General features: G+C 53.1%; 5 protein-coding genes across 5 annotated transcripts; 3 read left to right on the top strand and 2 right to left on the bottom strand.

The window, feature by feature from the left end:
- Window positions 1-338: 338 nt before the first annotated feature.
- A1O5_04541 (uncharacterized protein) lies at window positions 339-809 on the top strand (the record flags this gene model as incomplete). The annotated part of the gene is made up of 2 exons (XM_007745146.1): window positions 339-390; window positions 463-809. The coding sequence occupies 2 exons, from the start codon at window positions 339-341 to the stop codon at window positions 807-809; spliced, it is 399 nt and encodes a 132-aa protein (XP_007743336.1).
- A 2926-nt stretch (window positions 810-3735) lies between these two features.
- A1O5_04540 (uncharacterized protein) lies at window positions 3736-5586 on the top strand (the record flags this gene model as incomplete). Its single annotated transcript, XM_007745145.1, has 5 exons — window positions 3736-3768; window positions 3867-4285; window positions 4339-4705; window positions 4773-5147; window positions 5218-5586. The coding sequence occupies 5 exons, from the start codon at window positions 3736-3738 to the stop codon at window positions 5584-5586; spliced, it is 1563 nt and encodes a 520-aa protein (XP_007743335.1).
- Window positions 5587-6338: 752 nt separating this feature from the next.
- On the bottom strand, window positions 6339-7473 carry A1O5_04539 (C-5 sterol desaturase; the record flags this gene model as incomplete). The annotated part of the gene is made up of 2 exons (XM_007745144.1): window positions 6339-7125; window positions 7190-7473. The coding sequence occupies 2 exons, from the start codon at window positions 7471-7473 to the stop codon at window positions 6339-6341; spliced, it is 1071 nt and encodes a 356-aa protein (XP_007743334.1).
- An 858-nt stretch (window positions 7474-8331) lies between these two features.
- On the top strand, window positions 8332-9368 carry A1O5_04538 (uncharacterized protein; the record flags this gene model as incomplete). The annotated part of the gene is made up of 2 exons (XM_007745143.1): window positions 8332-8455; window positions 8512-9368. 2 exons carry the CDS (start codon window positions 8332-8334, stop codon window positions 9366-9368), a joined length of 981 nt encoding a protein of 326 aa, XP_007743333.1.
- A 5607-nt stretch (window positions 9369-14975) lies between these two features.
- A1O5_04537 (uncharacterized protein) lies at window positions 14976-16043 on the bottom strand (the record flags this gene model as incomplete). Its single annotated transcript, XM_007745142.1, has 1 exon — window positions 14976-16043. One exon carries the CDS (start codon window positions 16041-16043, stop codon window positions 14976-14978), a length of 1068 nt encoding a protein of 355 aa, XP_007743332.1.
- Between the last annotated feature and the right edge of the window lie 1146 nt (window positions 16044-17189).

Raw genomic sequence — 17189 nt, 5'->3', positions numbered from 1 at the left:
CATTGGTCGAGGCCTCCTCTGGCTTGGCGTTCTTGTACGGTGAAGTATTGAGTACTGGCGAGAGTCCCGAACACGTCCGACGCCGCCGCCGCAGGCTGACGACAACGAGCCCAGAGGCCCCCAGAAACAGGCCAACCCCAAATGCCTCAACTTGACCACAAAGCTTCACGCTGAACTTGCCGCAAGCAGCGACATTGCGTAAGCCTCAAAATGGGCACCAGGCTATGATCATTGCCATACGACACCTGACATTTATCTGAGATCTAATTCAAATCATTCAGGACCCCGCATAACATCTGTCCAGGTCGATCTTGGAGATAGAGAATAGCAGCGCCATCATGGCATATATCCTCTACTCGGTTCTCTTCTTCTCCATCGCGATCTCAACAGGTATGCTAACCTCCCTGACCCTGCAAATCCTCCCGTTCGACAAGCCTGACTGATCGATCCCTTGCCGTCTAGTCCTGTACTTCACCCGCAGCCGCTGGACACCATACCTTCCCACCACTGTGCAAGACCTCCTCTCCCGGCTAAATCCATCCACGTATAGCCGCGTTCCGACTTCATTCATGGGCGATGTCGAATCGGGCTTCACCTCCGCGGACTTCGATCTCAGCTCCAACATCATGGAAGGCGACAGCCGAGGCGGACTGGACCAGAAGGCGAAACGAGAGATTCAGAGGTTGATGAAGATCAGAGGCATCAATTTTGATGAAGCCAGACGGGTGTACATGGAACAACGGTTCAAAAAGCATGGGATTGGAGAGGATGGAATCCCGAAAGATCCCAAGTTCGTGTCGTTCTCGTAATGCAAATTGAACGACAAGGGCTTTTGCTTTGGGTCGGCGTTGCGTGAGAAGGCTTGGGCTTGACGGGGACAACTGAGCGCAGGTGCCTAATGTATCGGATGTGTTACAGAGGTTCAAAATTAATGTTTTTTTTTCCCTTGCAGGTTTGTCTAGAGCCTTGTCTCCAGGTATGTTTTGGGACGCAAGCTCCCTATGCGAGATCACCTTCCCATGGGACCCGTTCTATGTTACAACCTTCTGTCGCCTCTGCTGTCTATTCTATCTCGTCACTTGGGACTCAAGAAACATGACCCCTTCCCAGGATAAGAAAGGTTCGAGCCCCGATGGGAGCCAGGAGTTGGCTTTGATCGACCTTTCAGCTTCGGAGGCCCGACTCTGTGTCGATGGATGAAGCCGGCTCTTGGTATTGAGAGGCCTCGTATCCGACCACACTTTCGAAACGACAAAAAGCGATATCAGCCACAGGAGCATGCATCGAGTCCATTTCTTCCCTCGCAGCATGTCCAGGGAACGGCTCATACCTCGTTGGGTCACAGACTAGGATCAGCTCTCCCACTCCCACTCCCCCTCGCCCAGGATGGGGGGACAACTACGTACGGCATAGAGTCCGACAAGGCTATTTTGTTTCCCCACGGTTGTGACTTGAGAGGTAGTCCGCATATTCGTTACTATATCCTACGCACATGGAGCGCTTCTCTTGCAGCGGAAGTTACCTTTTGTCTTGAAATCCAGTGCCATTCCATCTCCCCGTTGTGCAAGTCATTCCTGTCAGCTCAGTGGACCCGTTTATTGCTACGTCCTAGGCAGGTATTGAGTGTCCTCGGATGCTGAACCGGCTGTGTCGTGCATGCGTGTGCCCGTCTTATTCTCAAGTCACCCACAAATACGACACTCTCATTCTGGATGTCCTCTATCCGGTAGAATAGCTCGGGAATGAGATTGGAATTTCCAATTTTGGCTTGTTCTGGGGTCATGGTTCGTGGGCGGCGGCTCCTGTATGTGGCCTTCCTTCAAGTGCAAGGTTCGCGTCTGTTTCTGTCTCTGCCTCTGCCTCTGCCTCTGCCTCTGCCTGAAAATGAGGGTAGGTCTCTATCCTTCTCCCCCCAATGGGGAGGAAGATATCTGCAAGGCCCTGTTCCTTTCCTCTGTCCCTTTTTGCTGTATTCTCGGTGTCCTTGGGTACATCGATAGAGAGAGATCACAAAGGCCTCACAAAAGGCAAGAGCTTAGTGCAATCATATGTTGCTTATACATCATAAACCCAGCAAATAGCCCTGGGGAATAGGAACTGCCAAACCCCCCTGAGCGAAGGATTGTGTGCCAGGTCCATCTGCAAAAGGCTCTACCAGGTGCCCACAGCTCCGTCGTAATCACAATATCATGTTTCAGTGTTCATAGTCCCGAGGAAGACGACAAGCACAGCGGCATGCGCCAGGGTGTATCCCACCATCTCTTCGGTTATAGGCGTTGTCGTAGACTTTCTTTCAGCTCCGCTTCCAGTGTTTCACCACTTTTCCCCAAACATTCTACTCCCTGTTTTTGAGCTGCTTGCTTGTGACACGAAGTAGAAGGCCTTGTTCACAAAGTCGGTAGCAGACGGGAGATTTGCAGAGGAAGGCTCTATTTCTCTTTTGCCTTCAGAGGATCTCGACCTGGTTTTCAGAATCGGGGTTGGCGTTTGTGTCGACATTGACGATGGCATCCCCGTGCTCGACTTTTTCTTCCTTTCCGGCACGTACGTCCTGTTGCGTCACGGACCTACTCCCAGTCGGTGGTGTCGTGGATACAAGGCCGCTGGTGCCCGTTATACTCTGTTCGGGAGCGGGTTGAGTGGACTGAAAGGCTCCTGACATTTTAGTCATATACTTAGCATTTGCGGGTGTAGAATAGACTTTGAAGAGGGTGGAAATCGAGAACCCATGATCCTGGAACGCGCTGGGGAAATGGGTGCTCTTTTACCTCAACATGCCGCATGTGCTGCAGAAACACGGGGGAGAGTGAATATCAGATGATGGGTGTTGAGTTGACGCGAAAGTGATGTTGGGGTGAAGCCACTTATACAACAAGCACCCACGCTCTCGCGCCTGGACGAGCGAACTTGCCATGGCTTTGTCCATTTGGAGCTGCTTCTTCATCAACACGGTGCAATGTAACCCAAGCCGTGTTTTCTGATTGACACTCTTCGTAGTCATTGTGCCAAGCGCCAGAGGACGTAGTATGACCATTTATATAGCTCCCACCAGACGTGCATCAGACACAGAAGTTTGTGTGTTCCCTTGGAGTCTGGCAAAGGAACAAGAGAGAGATGAAACAGGACTGTCAGGAGCTCAATCTCAGAAATGCCGTGGCTCGACATGTGAAGTTGAGCAAGGTCTAGCCGGGGTTCCCCTGAGTTGAACATGCTGGTGCTTGGCGGATGAAGGTGATTCTTATTCAACGGGGTCGATTGAAAGGGTCTCGTCGGCGCCAGAATTAACAAGGGTCTTGGGTACGAGGTAAATGACCCGGTAGCTGCAATAACAAGTAGATCGTTAAAATACGAGGCCTCCCGCCTCAATTGCTAGAGCCGTAGGAGGGTATGCGGCGCCGTCCCGTGCGGGACTTCGAACACTACCGACACGACGAACAGCACACTACACTTCAACAAGTGTGATAGTACTCCTCGTGCGACTCGCACAGGACTATTGAGGTAGCTAGTGCCATACCTCGCTGTTGGCGCTATGCTATATAGTCTGCTCGATATCTTCATAGATTTATGCTGTAATCTGTTTGGACATCTGTTCCGCAATTGTGCTCGTCATATATTGAGACAGGAGGTCAGAGCGAAGCGCAATGATGTTGTCTCTTCGAGTATGAGAGACTACAACCGTCAGACGTGGAATACACACAGCGTTTTTGGGCTAGGTTACAGACACTACAACGGCTGATGGCCGGAAGTCTAGGCCCGAAACGCAATATGGTCAGTGACCAGTCTCGTTGAGCGACATAATTACCCCCATACCCCCCACTTCCCATGTCGGAAAGGAGTCTGGATTCTTACGAGGTACAAACAATCAGGATCAGAACCCCCATCCTCATCCTCGAGCTCCAGGACCACGAGATCCGCCCGTGCCACACACGGAAGACGGATGGCTGCAGCCCGTCCAGCCCGTCATCGACGACGGTGGCGGTGACGGTGACGGTGACGGTGACGGTGACGGTGACGGTGGGAGAGACGCACCTGAGGTCTACCACGAGACTGGCAAAGAGGTTAAGCCAGAGCAGGAGAAGGAACACTACATTATTTATAACCCTGACCATACACAGCATGACCATGGTGCCGCGGCTACAGGCAACCGGAGACCCAGGATTCTGGGGCTTCGACGGCGGTCCCTTCTCATCAGCTTCATTATTCTTATTTTGGTCATTGTCGGTGCAGGGTTGGGAGGCGTGTTGGGAAGTCGAGCATCGCACGATCCAGACAGCGCGCAAGCAAGGTGAGTGCTGTTCTTCAGTGAAAGCGGACCCAATATCGCCTGTACGTGAACAGTGGCCTCACCGCGAGTACTAGTACTTCCGCGACATTGACACCTTCGGCGACTCGCCCATCAGTCAGCTCAGTCCCCTCTGTTTCGACGGGCTCGAGCTTGCCGACGTCTTCTCCCACAAACGCTCCAGGGACAGCCGAGAAGGCAGATTTCAAATTTCCCAGCATCGCCATCACGGGCTCTGGATTGCCACGACTCACCAAGCTGTTTCTGTTTACGCTTCACAGTTCCAACCACAGCGTTACCCTCCATATTAAGGGATCTAATTCTTCTGGGTGGCGAGCGTGGGGCCGGGTTTCTTTGACCATTCCTCCCTTCAAAGGCTCCTCTTTGGCTGCGGCATCCTGGACAGATGGCGATTATGACCAGGTAAGTTTGAACCGAACTTGAACCTTCGCCTGGCATCAGAACTACACTGACGCTGGGGGCCGCGCAGCTTCGCCTCTATTACCTTGACGCGAATGCTGAGCTAGTAGAACTCGCCGCCCGATGCCAAAATGAGATCGAGTGTGATTGGAATGGAGAGAAAAGTCTCGTCCGTGATGGCGCCTCCAACACCACCGGCCTGACTATTTCGCAATGGGGCAACACTACCAGCGCAGCCGGGATCCAGCTTCATCTCTTCTATGTCGACCAGGATCACTATCTGCAAGAATTGGACTACGACGGTGGCTGGCAAGATCCATTCGCGCCGGGACAGACCATTGGCCAAGACAGTGGCCTTGCTGCCATAGCAGACAACAACACCGACACTCTTGAGCGATTGTTCTATACCGACCCGAATGGCAATTTCAAGGCTTTGAGGCGCAACGTTGGCTACGCTTTCGCTCGTATGTACCATGTGTTTTGGGATCTGTTAGGGGAGCACTGAGTCTGACCAGCCGATCGTTACGGATGTCTGGTTTACGAACACCGCATACAAACCTGCGCTCTACAACCTCGCCACGTGCTTGTATCCGAGTCCGGACCTGTCCAAATCCTACTTGACGGCCAAGCAGATCGTGGAAGACGGCTCCGTGGCTGAAGCTTGGAAAGAAGCTTCGGGACAAGATTGGGCTACGGAAGCCAGCGCGGACGCCGTGTCAGGGGCTTGGGCTCGCGCTGACGACGTCGGAGGTGCCATTGCGTGTATTGGATGGATTGATGAGAATGGCCAAGCCAACCAGCTTCTGGTGTATGGCGTCGGCGGCGCCATGACGGAGTACTGGCTTCATGATGGAACTTGGTCTCACAGTGCGATTTTTGATTGACGCCTGCGAAATTCACCCAAACTGGTGCACATTGTCCGGGAGACGGACTTTGCTGTACGAGCCTGCACCCGTGGGATGCAAATACTCTACGGTCTAAGAGGACCTGCTCGCTGGTACTGTGCACGCAAACCCTGCAAAGCCCCATGGCGGCAAGTAATAGCCCCTGTGGGCTCCATTCCCATGTGAGTTGGAATCCCTTATCATCGAGGACGTTCATGATGGCGTCTCGACCAGATCCTTGAAAAGTACATGGCTCCACGGCAAGCAATCCAAAGTCGGGCCTCAGCAGACTTAGAGCATGGATTCATTTGAGCACTGAGCAGTCAGGTGAAGGGACTGACCCCCTGAATGGCAGCCAAAACATAATATTCCAAAAAGCTCCCTGTCTCTGACGAAAAGAAAATTGAGGCAGTCTGATAGTGAAAAGCACGCTGTCCTTTCCGAAAGAAAAGTATGGAATCTGACGAGGTGGCCGCCATTTTGATTAGAGCGGTCCTCGAAAATTCAGATATTAGCTTTATCCACTCATGGGACACAAGTCTATATACAAAGCTTCACCAACGAATGACTCTGTTCGCTGTCGCTTGCTTTGGCAAAGGCTCCATTTCGGCCTGTGGTGAAATGTCACATCTGAAATGACAGATTGCTCTCATCACTCGCAGAGCGGTGGCCAGAGACAATCTTGCTTCCTCAGGATTGTGCACCAAATTTCATCATGATCAGTCTTGCGTGGTCGACCAATGTCTCCTGATTCACTGTTCCTTTTTCGTGTCCGCGTTCAAGTATCCCCTATCGTCCTCCCCCTCGACCTCCTTCAGAAACTTTTCCATTTCTCGACTCTGTTTCTCCCACTCCTCCTTCGCCATTTTGGTCTCCCTCCTAAACAACTCTTCATTCGGCTTCCGATAACTTCCACCCAACCGATCCCACAACGTGGTGAACTGGCCGTAGTTGAAGTTAAACATCAGATGGTGAAGAGTATGGCAAGCAGCGCCATTGATCCAGGGTGAATTGGCATAGTATTCCCCGTCGTGGATGAAGATGGTCCAGACGTTGATGAAGACGAAGAGAGCAATATAGGCGAACTTTTGCAACGGGAACAGGAAAGGGAAGATATGGTAGGGTGTGGATTGCGCAAAGCCGTCGAGAGGGTGAAAAGCATGCGATGCGTAGGGCGTTGGCACAATCCATTTGTGGTGCGGCTTGTGGAGGGTTTTGTAGACCAGCGGCTGGTGTAGGCCGCGGTGGATCCAGTAGATGCAGAGATCGGTGAAGAGAACGAAGAAAGGGAATTGCACGACGCTGTACCATTCGAAAGGGGCTTCACTAGGAAGGTCGTAGAGTTTAGAGTAGCCACGCACTTCGGCGAGCATGCAGAGTGCGGTCAAGACGGACATGAGAGGCATCGCGCGGACGGCTTGGCTGATCTCCATGCGGATTTGGTTCTTTAGGAACTTGGGATGTTGAAAAGTGGTTTTGTCGAAGATAAAGACGTAGGAGAGCGAGGCGCAGAGGAAGTAAAGAATGAGTCCGAAGAACCTGGAACAGCGATGGTTAGCAGTCGCCTCGGTGCCAAACGGCAAGCTGGTTGATTCAAACCCACCAAACTATTGCAAACAGACTAATGCCCTGTCTGAAAATGTTGTCGCGAGGCCATGAGCTTCTGTAGGTCCATTCCGTCGGGTCCAAACTGACAAGCCGCGAAGCGGGCTCATAGATGTATGTATATTGCGGCGCAGGGGTCGCGGTTTCCTGCATACTAGAGAATGTGGAGGTTGTGGCATGATTGAACTTCTGTTGGAGGTAGGACGATGGACTGGCAGGTAACAACGTCGCGTAGATGCGGTCGAGTAACAGGGTGTCGACGATTTCTAGGATGATATCCATGCTGAGGGTCGTGTCGCCCCTGGGCCGGAATGCTGCGCTGCTGTTCGCTCAGGCACCGGAAGACGCCAATCGACGACGCGGAAAAGTAATTCGAAAGGAAGGTGGTTGAGGCTCGGATGGGATCTGGGTTCGAAGAGTTGTCAGGACCGTCAACAGTTCACTACATAAGGAGGACAAGAAGTGGCGTGAAATGGCATCTGAATGATCCGAAGTCCCGAGAGCTGCAGCAGTTTGAAATTATTTATTCAAAAAGGTGGAGAGCATATGCTTCGATGCGGCGTGACAATTGGCTCTGGGATGGGCGGGGACTGGCTCAAGACCCTTTTTCCGAGTCGCCTGCGCAGCTTGTGGAGGTCGTTTAAAAGGGCATTGAAGAATGGGAGCGTCAAGTGGAGGGAGACACCCACAACACGCAGAGAGAAACACACAACATTTGAGAAGTGGTGTGCTTCACCGGAATCGCCTGTTTTATCACGTGATTGGTCAGGTGACTTTCCCAGACCGACTCGCTCCCCGGCTCGTTCGGTCGCTTCCTGCGTCATGCTCCGAGAATTTGTGAGACCCTCGAATTCCATCTCGACCAGGTACGGCGATGAACACAGACTTGTAGTCATTGTCCAACAGCCTTCTCGCCTTCTCGCCTTCTCGCCTTCTCTTGCTCCTCCTTCGCCTGCCGCTGCAACCGCTGCAACCGCTGCAACCGCAGTCATGCCGCTCTAGCCTCTCTCTCTCCATTGCCTCATCTCGCCTTACCTGGACATGATGTTCCAGCTCGGTGCAACTACCTACAGTCGGTTCCTCGGTTCCTCGACCCTCTAAACCTTGGAGTAATTCGCTCCTTTCCCGCCTCTTGGGCTCATGACGTCTCAGCGCAGCCATGGTCTCTCCCCGGCTTCCATTGAGACCATTGCAGGCTTGTCTGCCGGCCTCATCTCCACCGTGATCGTCCACCCTTTGGATATCATCAAAACGAGGTTGCAAGGTTAGGGTTGCTGCTCCGACACGTCAAGAGACCGTCTGACGATGATTTTTCTTTAGTCGACACTTCTGCCCACCCGCTCCTGAATTCCTCTCGAGCCGTTCTTCGAGACATTTTGCGAAATGAAGGCCCCAGCCGGCTGGCCGCACTGTATCGCGGCCTAAGTCCCAATCTGGTGGGTAATTCTGCTGGCTGGGCTTTGTACTTCTTGTGGTACCGTGAAGCTCAAGAGGTCATCCGAAACCTTCGAGGCTATTCTCCTGGTCAACAGCTCACAGCGGTCGATTACCTGACGGCCTCTTCTGCTTCCGGCCTTCTCGCTGCGGTCCTCACGAATCCAATCTGGGTGGTCAAGACGCGGATGCTTTCAACCTCCGCCTCCCAAAGGGGTGCATATCCGGGCCTGATATACGGGTTGCGCGCAATATACAAAACAGAAGGAGTCCGTGGTTTCTTCCATGGTCTGACCCCAACGCTAGTCGGCGTCAGTCATGGCTCGCTGTATTTTGTGGCGTACGAAAAGCTCAAATTACGGCGTAAAATGTCCAAGAGAGACAGGCCACTCTCGAATCTAGATACCATCATGGCTTCCTCATTGTCAAAGGTCTTCGCCGGGACCGTGACATATCCCCATCAACTGGTGCGGGCTCGGCTGCAGACATACAATCCGAGTGCCACCACCCATGTGCCGGGCCCAGGTGTCGTTGCCTTGATCAACCAGATTTGGCGCCACGAAGGCTTCGTGGGCTATTACAAAGGTCTTTTTCCCAACCTCCTGCGCGTTGTCCCTAGCACGTGTGTCACTTTCCTGGTGTATGAGAACACTCGATGGGCTTTGCCAAGGATATTTGGGAATGTGGAGGAAGACCCTGCTCTGGGAACGGGGGTGGCGCGGAAAGGGGAGAGGCCCTTGTAAGGAGGAAAGATGCGGTCAGATCGTTTGGGAAGGGGGCTTTGGCTCATCTCATCAAACGCCGGGCTTTCCTGCATAAGATTGGCTCCTGCAGCATCCCACGCCACCAGGGATCCATGATCAGCGGTCATGTGGCCTTGGAAGCAGGCGACAGGTGATGTCTCAAGATTACTGTCATGGTAAGAGTCTCTCCTCCCCCCCGGGGGACTTACGACACATTGCCGGCTGGGGCCCACGATTTGGTCAATCACAAAAGATTTTGCGGGTCTTACGAAACTGAAATGAGTAGTCGAGGTCGGTGGCGGCGGCCTCTGAGGCGGGATGGAATGAATAAGGGTCAATCATTCGCTTCCTGGAACGTCACAGTGCGAGAAGAGACATCAAGGAGGCGAATACGGAGCGCAACTCTGATGGGAGAAACCAATCATCAGGGTTGTCAGCAGATCAGCTAGGCAGCATTTGCATATTCCCGCTCTTGAATACTACTTGTTAGGTCTTCCCACTGGATTTGCAAGACTAAGTGGATGTGCATGCCGACAACCCTGTACCTGCATTGCATTGGAGCAGACAGCCGCCTTTAACCGCATCCATTCTAGGTCCAACGACAAGCCCGCGAGACGAAAGAGGTCTGTCCTGGGGACAGGGACAAGATTGCCGAGCGTAACCTTGGGCGGAAGGGGGCAAGTGTGGCGGGTTCGCGTTGGAGCGGTCCGATATCCATTGCGAAAGTGCGGGTGCGAGACGGATCTCATGTGTGTTCCTGCGTCAGTGCATCAAACCACCAGACCATCGAAGCACGAGTTGCGAGAGTCTCTCGAGCCTTGGTGGGCCGAGCAGAAAAAGAAACTTCCCAGCCTGTCATGCCATGGTTATGGACATGACCTGATCGTGGCCGCGATGAAATCAGCCGTCTCGTTTGGGAAAGTGTAAAGCTTACTTGGTACCTGGGATGCTGCAGCTACCAGTTCCTACACGGGACACGGCCAACGCATGGGCCGAAAAGAGAGGTTTTCTTAGCGGGGGGAGGATTCGATGATATGCCGTTGCTCTCAGCGAACTCGCTACTGAGCAAGTAGCAGTTGAACGCCTGCTCCGATCGGGCATTGTGATTGGTGTATTAGATCCTTGTCGGTGGCGGTCGGACTTGACTTTGCTAGTGCCAATAACACCTTCTACCGATATTCTAGAAGCTATTTCTAGCGCGCTTCTAGCGCTCTTCTAGCGGGCCTCTGGTGGCATTAGTGGCGCTAGCGGCTATCTCCATCCTACCAAGTACGGTATACGCTAGGCCATACCCAGTGGTGGCTGAAGGTGGCTGGGAGAAAGTGGGGCCTGGGTGGAGCCTTGCAACTCTGAGCAAACCGCCCGAGCCGACATGGAATTCGCTCGCTCTGTCTTCTCTTGCTTCCCCTCGCTGTCGATTCCTGGAATAAACGCAATCCCACGTCCACGACATGGGCCTCCACTCTTAGATCGAAGAGAGTGGCCTCGGATACTAATCACTTGGAATCCCGTAATTGGGGGGCCACTACTGAATACGGCCTGCGTGGTTTCCAAAATCCTTTGCTCGCATTTGATATCGGGTCTCGTCCTATCTTAGACCTTGAGCGAACTCATCTTGTCAATCGCTCGGTAGTCTAGCCCATTCCGCTTGTCATTGCCTGCGGCTGTCCAGCCCGAAGGCCCCTCCCAAGTCCATCGACGACGTGCAATCTTCCATGGAGCGTCAATCAGCCAGCCTTCATCATCATTATTGTCATCTTTCTTCTTCTTCCTGCGTGCCGCTTGTCGCCACACCCCTATTGACTAAGACATGAATCGTGTCGCCACATCTCTGTTGGCAGGTGCTCACTGTCTTGATGCTGCACCGATGGGCACTAGTTGATCCTATCTTGCTTATTTGCATGGCTCCTTCAGAATGGAAAAGGCCGACCCGGAAAACCGTGCCGGTCAAACCCCGTCTGCTCCGCGTTGCATAACTGTGCCATTCTCATGGCGGAGACGGACTGGGAAAGAAGAAGAAGTAGAACAAGAAGAACAAGAAGAAGGCGCCAGAGATATTTTCGTGGCTTACGCTAGCTAACCCAGGGATAATATCAACGCAAGGTTACATGAGACAGGTAGGTACGTACTGCAATCGATCTAGCGTGACTGCATCTCTCAGCATTGGGAAATGAGGGACATTCTACTCCCTGCGTCTCCTGGGGGGGGGGCATGCAAACAACCCCATCCCTCTAGCACAGGTGCAGTCCGCCCTGGCCAAGGTCTACTACATTCCAAATCATCGTTACGGCGATGATAACCTGGTCGACGGGACCAAGCAGCGAGCGTTGGTTACACGGCAGGAAGGCTGAATGTTGACCGACGATGCGGGTATGTATTGTGACCGCCCGATTTCGACCTGATCTTGACTCAAACACATCATCCCCCGCGGTCGACCCAAATGGATGCCAGTCTCTAGCACTTGTTACTCATCCTTACCAAGGAGAAAGAAACGATCGTCAGCGCTACTACTCGGCCCCAACCACGCAATGACTAATTGCTTAGTCCACTTCAAAAGGTGGCAGCCTCGCCGGATGTTGGAGCAAAGAACCTTGTTGAACTATTAGTCCAGTTCTCAACTTGTCCAGTCCCTAGGAGAGAAGGGGGGAAGGTCGGTAGGTAACACGAATGATGCAAAGGCTTGCTCCAGGGGGTTTCCCTCTTCTCTATCTCCTTTCAGGCCTTCCTAACGGTCTCGGCTTTCTAGGCCGCTTGTGCTACGAGGCACGCACACAAGGGCCACCCAACAGAGGGCAGAGAAGACTGGCCGGTTACCGAGCTTCTGTGAGAATTACCTTCTCGAAGGAGATGTGAGTCTGCCTCGTCACCGTTGAGAAAGTCGTTCCGTGGGTTCTAGACAGACTGAGATCATTCATGATTCACGGGCTTTTTTTTTTTTAATAACTCCGCTTCCATTCTCGCCAGAAAGCGCAGCTTGTCCTACGTCCTCTCTATGGAGAACGCGGATCCATCCCACCGGTCATAGTCGTGCCTCGTGAAGTGCAATGCAATACCATCTGTGTCTCTTTTAGCAATGCCATGCCGTATCCTAGATACGAGGCCTTCCGGGATCTCACAGAAGACATGGTCGTGGTTTTACCCTGATCAGGCTCCGAGACCCCGCCCCTTCTTTTGCTGACCGAAATCTCTTCGAGAAAACCACTGCGTCAGAGGACGTTCGTCAAAAGGACCTCCTAGAAAACCCTGTCATCCATGACCTTGTCTCGCCTTGTCCGGCCTTGCCTTGCATAGTCCTGCAGCACCTGTCTGCTGTGCGACATTGAGTGACTTGCATCAAGTCTGAAGACCCCTCCGTAACCCGCCTGCCTGCCTAGCTGTCTGCCTGTCCGTCGGCCTGCTTACCTACCACCATGTCCTGGACATCTATCAGCCTTGCATAGCACGGGCGAGTGAAAGAGAGGAAAATAGTTGAACCGCAGCGGCCTGTAGACATATTTCCTCCGTACACCAAGTCAGAGCTAGAGTCAAAGCCAAAGCCAGGGGGACAGCCAGCCTTGGGCGGAGTTCATTCAGCCTCGTGCAACCCCCTGCCCCCCCTCCCTCGCAGGCGACAAGAAAAGACACACACACACACAAAAAAGAAAGCCCAAAAAGAGATAGAAAGGAAAGAAGAAAAAAAAGGAAAGGGATGACGGAAATGAAACCAACAATCCACCACTCTCGGCTTGGAGATCGTAACCCAAATTTTGACTGAATGAACGAACCAGTGAGTGTGTGAGTGAGTGAGAGAGCGCTGATCGCTTTCGACACCGGCCAAGGTCCAAATGGAATTGTGCTTTTGACGTAAAGTTTCTCCCACTTTGTTCGATTGATTGATTGAAGACACATCGAAAAATAGCAAGGCAAGGCAAGGCATGGCAAGGCAAGGCAAGGCAAGCAGCAAGGAACGCAAAGATCGCCCTGTCACGCGCCCCCGTCCCGCACACACACACACACACACACTCACACACATAGAGTGGCGGCCCCTATAGGCATTTTTGCCAACCAGCCCAGACCGAGCATCTCTCTGCGTGCGCCAAAAGCAATTCAGTCCCCCCTCTCCCTCGCCACTCCGAGGGCCAGGGCGGTATGTGGTGCGCTTCCCCCATGGCCCACATGCAACGGGAATCGCCTCCTGGGGGAAGGGATGCTTTGGGCGCCTTTTTGCAGGTTGTGACGAGATTGATCGTTGATCCCTTTAGGCCAGGCTCCTTCTCCTCTTCTGGATAGAAGGACAGACGAAACGCTGGTCGGGCCGCCCTTCCTCAGTCGCCTGCCACGGTACGATTCGAAGCGGATCGAGCGTTCCTGTCCTGTCCTGCCCGTCTCGCTGGCTGTAACGCTCCTCTCACTCTAGGCCTCCAAGCAAGCCTCCAGGCTCCAGTATGTAATATGTCTTGCCGCTCTCTGCGACCCCACAGGTCCGAAGCGTCTAATCTCTCGTGCATGGTCGTCTCCTTTTCCTTGGGTCCGTGCCTCTTTCCCTGTAAGGCGAGCAGCGGCGGCACAGCGTGTGTCGAAAAAGGGGATGAGTAGAGGGCGGTAAACAAGTCAAGACTCAAGAGTGTGGACCAATATTGCCAAACTCAATCCGCTGCTGGAGGAAAGGCAAACTTCCAGAAGCACAAGAGCCCCAAATCCACAGGTTGACGTCGCCAGGGTAGCATCATGATACCACAAGCCACCCCTCGATCGTCGGGAAAGTCAGCCTCGTCGTGGTCCCATTGCCTTCTCGAAGGCCAAAAGAAAAGTGTCTGTCTCTGAACCTCGCACCAAACTGGGAAACTTTGCAAAGCAGGAGTTGAAAAAGGGAGAACAAATGTAAAAGAGGGATAATATATGGAGTTTTGGTATCGGTATCTTGACCCTAATAAGCTTCGTCTCCGTTCGTCATATCATCGTTCATTTGAGTCGTAATCGTATCTGATAGATGGTGTATCTCGGTAGTGACAGGCCCTCCTTAAGAATGAAAACTTTCAACGTGGCTTTGGCATGCTATGTAAATGGGTAAAAGCGAACCCCCCCCAAAAAGGCACCAAACCATGACAGATAGCAGACGATACATACGAATAAACATCCTACCGTCACCTTTTCTGCGTGAAATGAACCCTGAGCCGCTTTCCTGCCCTCGTTTGCTTCCCCAGCACGCCCAGATACTCTTACAAAATTTCGTTGTTTTGCATCCCCCACTAAAAAAAAAAAATACCCCCTTAGGTTGAGAAATTGAAGTAACAAGCGGAAATGACTGGTTGGGTGGGTGATGGTCAATGAAGCCATCAATGCCGAACGAAAAAGTTCTCGCTCGACCATTGCTCTTCGTTTTCGCGCGAGCTGCGATCTCCTTCGGGCTCGTTCAATGCAGGATTGGGCTCCCTCGTCCGGTAGTGACTGTTTGGGGGGAAATTCACTCTTGAGATCAATTCGCGACGTTTCGAGCTGTTCGAAGTTCGGGGTGAATTGCGGAACATTCTCGTCCGCTGGCTCAAGCTTGCGGACATGCGGTTGATATCCACGCTGGATTTGCCTAATGGGCGTTTGCTTTTCCTTTGGTGGAGAGGTGAAATCTCTTCAAGGTTCATCAGGCGTAACGATGACCTCGACTTTCCGGCCTTTGCCCCTTCCTTTTATGCCCTTGTTGCTATGCTTGTAGAGATCCTGGAAATAGGCACGAAGCTCAGCCTTTGCAGGGTCTGCCTCATTGTGTGCAAACTCTTCGGAGAGTTTTGCCAAAGTCTCTTTGTGGAACTTATTCATGTGTGCTTTGAGATTTCCCAGTTGAGTGAAGACTTTGCCTCCATGGTTGCTGTCCACGCCCCTGCAACCGTCAAGTTTACATTCGTATTTCCGAGCCCGGGCACCGGGATCGGACGAGGATCTCTTTCGGTTCGGTCGTTGGCCAACGTGTCGTCGTTCGTGAGTTCGAAGGTTGCCCAATTGCGAAAACGTCTGCCTGCACGTTGGAACCGAGCAAGTGTAAGGTTTCTCTCCAGTATGGGAACGAAGGTGGATCTTGAGGTGTGTTGGCTGAGAGAAGGACTTGAAACAGTCTGGGTAGGGGCACAGGTGCTTCTTGGGCTTGCCACTGGAACTGCTCGCCGGTAGATGGGGCTGGGGAGGTTGCAAGGTCTTCATGAGCGAGTCGACTTCCGAGGTAGTATCTAGGGCAGACGATTGTGCAAGGAGAGGAGGAGTAGTGCGGCTCGACGAGATGAGGGATTCAAGCCGGTTCTGTTCTGAGAGATCAGAGGACAGATAGCTCGACGGCGCCTCCGAGTAGATGGAGAGTCCATCGTCGAAATTGCCCCGCTCTTCTCCTGCCCAACTCCCTGGCGTCGCCGGGCCCTGGCCCGGAGTGAAGTAGTCCATGGGAGAGAAATCATATTCGGACAAGCTGGCAAAGGTATGAGCACGAGGAAGGGCTGTCGGCGGCGCAGAGCCCGGGGTACTGGCACCGAGGGCGTCATAGTCGTACATGTCATTCGAAGGGACGTTCTGCAAATAGAATTCCTGGGGAAATGTTCGCGGTTGCGTCGTCGTAGGAGGCTTGGAGGAAGCCGGCACCGACGTGGGCACCATCCACTGCCTCAATTGATGCATATGCCACTCAATCTGGTCGGCGGTGGGATTGAAGGCCATGTCGCACATTGGGGAGGATTCCGTCGCCAACGTCAAGTATAAAGTATAGCACACCAATAGATATCCCCTCTCGGAGCAATCTTACTTTGGAGTAAATCAGGAAGAGTTCAAGAATACGACCGAAGGTTCTCTGGACAGCGTGAAGGTTTGGCTCCGGTGCGACGCTCGAAATGGATCGTGGCTATAGAGCAACACTTTAAGCAAGGAAGAGCCAACGAGACGCCTACATCGCACTCGGATACTGGTCCACAGACTGGATTGGCAGCTGCTCAAACAAGAGACGCCGAGGACGGGTACGGGAGAGCGAGGTGTGGGGGGTTGATTCACCAGTGGCTGGAAGACGGTCGGGGCGGTCTCGAGGATGGCCAGGATGAATAGACAATGGACACTCGAGAAAGCAACTTTTGAGAAAGGAACAGGCCTAGAGCTTGGAGACGTAAGCCGGTCTAATGTGGTCTACGGATGGGTAGACAGTGTATAGTTCGGGTGACGAGATCAAACTGGGTATTATACCTTTTCCCTCGACCAAACTCCATGGTGTGCTGGTACAACCAGTCATCGGGCGTGGGCATTGCCAAATGGGACAAGCTTGCTAGCATGAGCCGTCAGGGATTATGCGGCAAGCGGAAGAGATTGGAGTCCCCATCGGACGTATCTGGTGTCGTCGAGGCCAAGGCATCGAAAGGGTGCAGCCTTGCCTCTCAGCCAATTCCAGCGTGGGTGCGACAAAGCCTTCTGGCGCCTCTGCTTTCCACTTTGGGCGAGCCAGATGACACACAAGGTGAAAAATTTTTCGAGATCCGGGATCACCTCAGTGGCCGGTAGAGGGAGAGGAAAGGCCTCAGGCCAGTCAGAGGGCTCTAGATGATTTCGGACAGCGCAGATGCGAGTGGACATGGGGATGCATAAGGAGAGCGATTAGGGCTGCAAGGGAGGAAACTTACTCAGGCCGGGGCGGAGAGTTCGAGCCTGAGGTGATGTCGTCGTTACCCTAGGGTGGGCCGGAGGGGGAGGTGGAAGAGAATGACGACCAGGGCAGGGCAGGACCGATAGCCCGCAGCGATCGTGCGATTTGGGGGCCCTCACTAGAGACGCAAGAAGCAAAGAACGGGATCCTGCATGAGGAGGAGGAGTTTGGGGGCATCA

This window comes from Cladophialophora psammophila, assembly GCF_000585535.1.
Source record: "Cladophialophora psammophila CBS 110553 chromosome Unknown aczJe-supercont1.6, whole genome shotgun sequence".
NCBI lineage: Eukaryota > Fungi > Ascomycota > Eurotiomycetes > Chaetothyriales > Herpotrichiellaceae > Cladophialophora > Cladophialophora psammophila.
The sequence above is the reverse complement of the archived record's forward strand: the minus strand, read 5'-3'. Positions and strand labels throughout refer to the sequence as shown.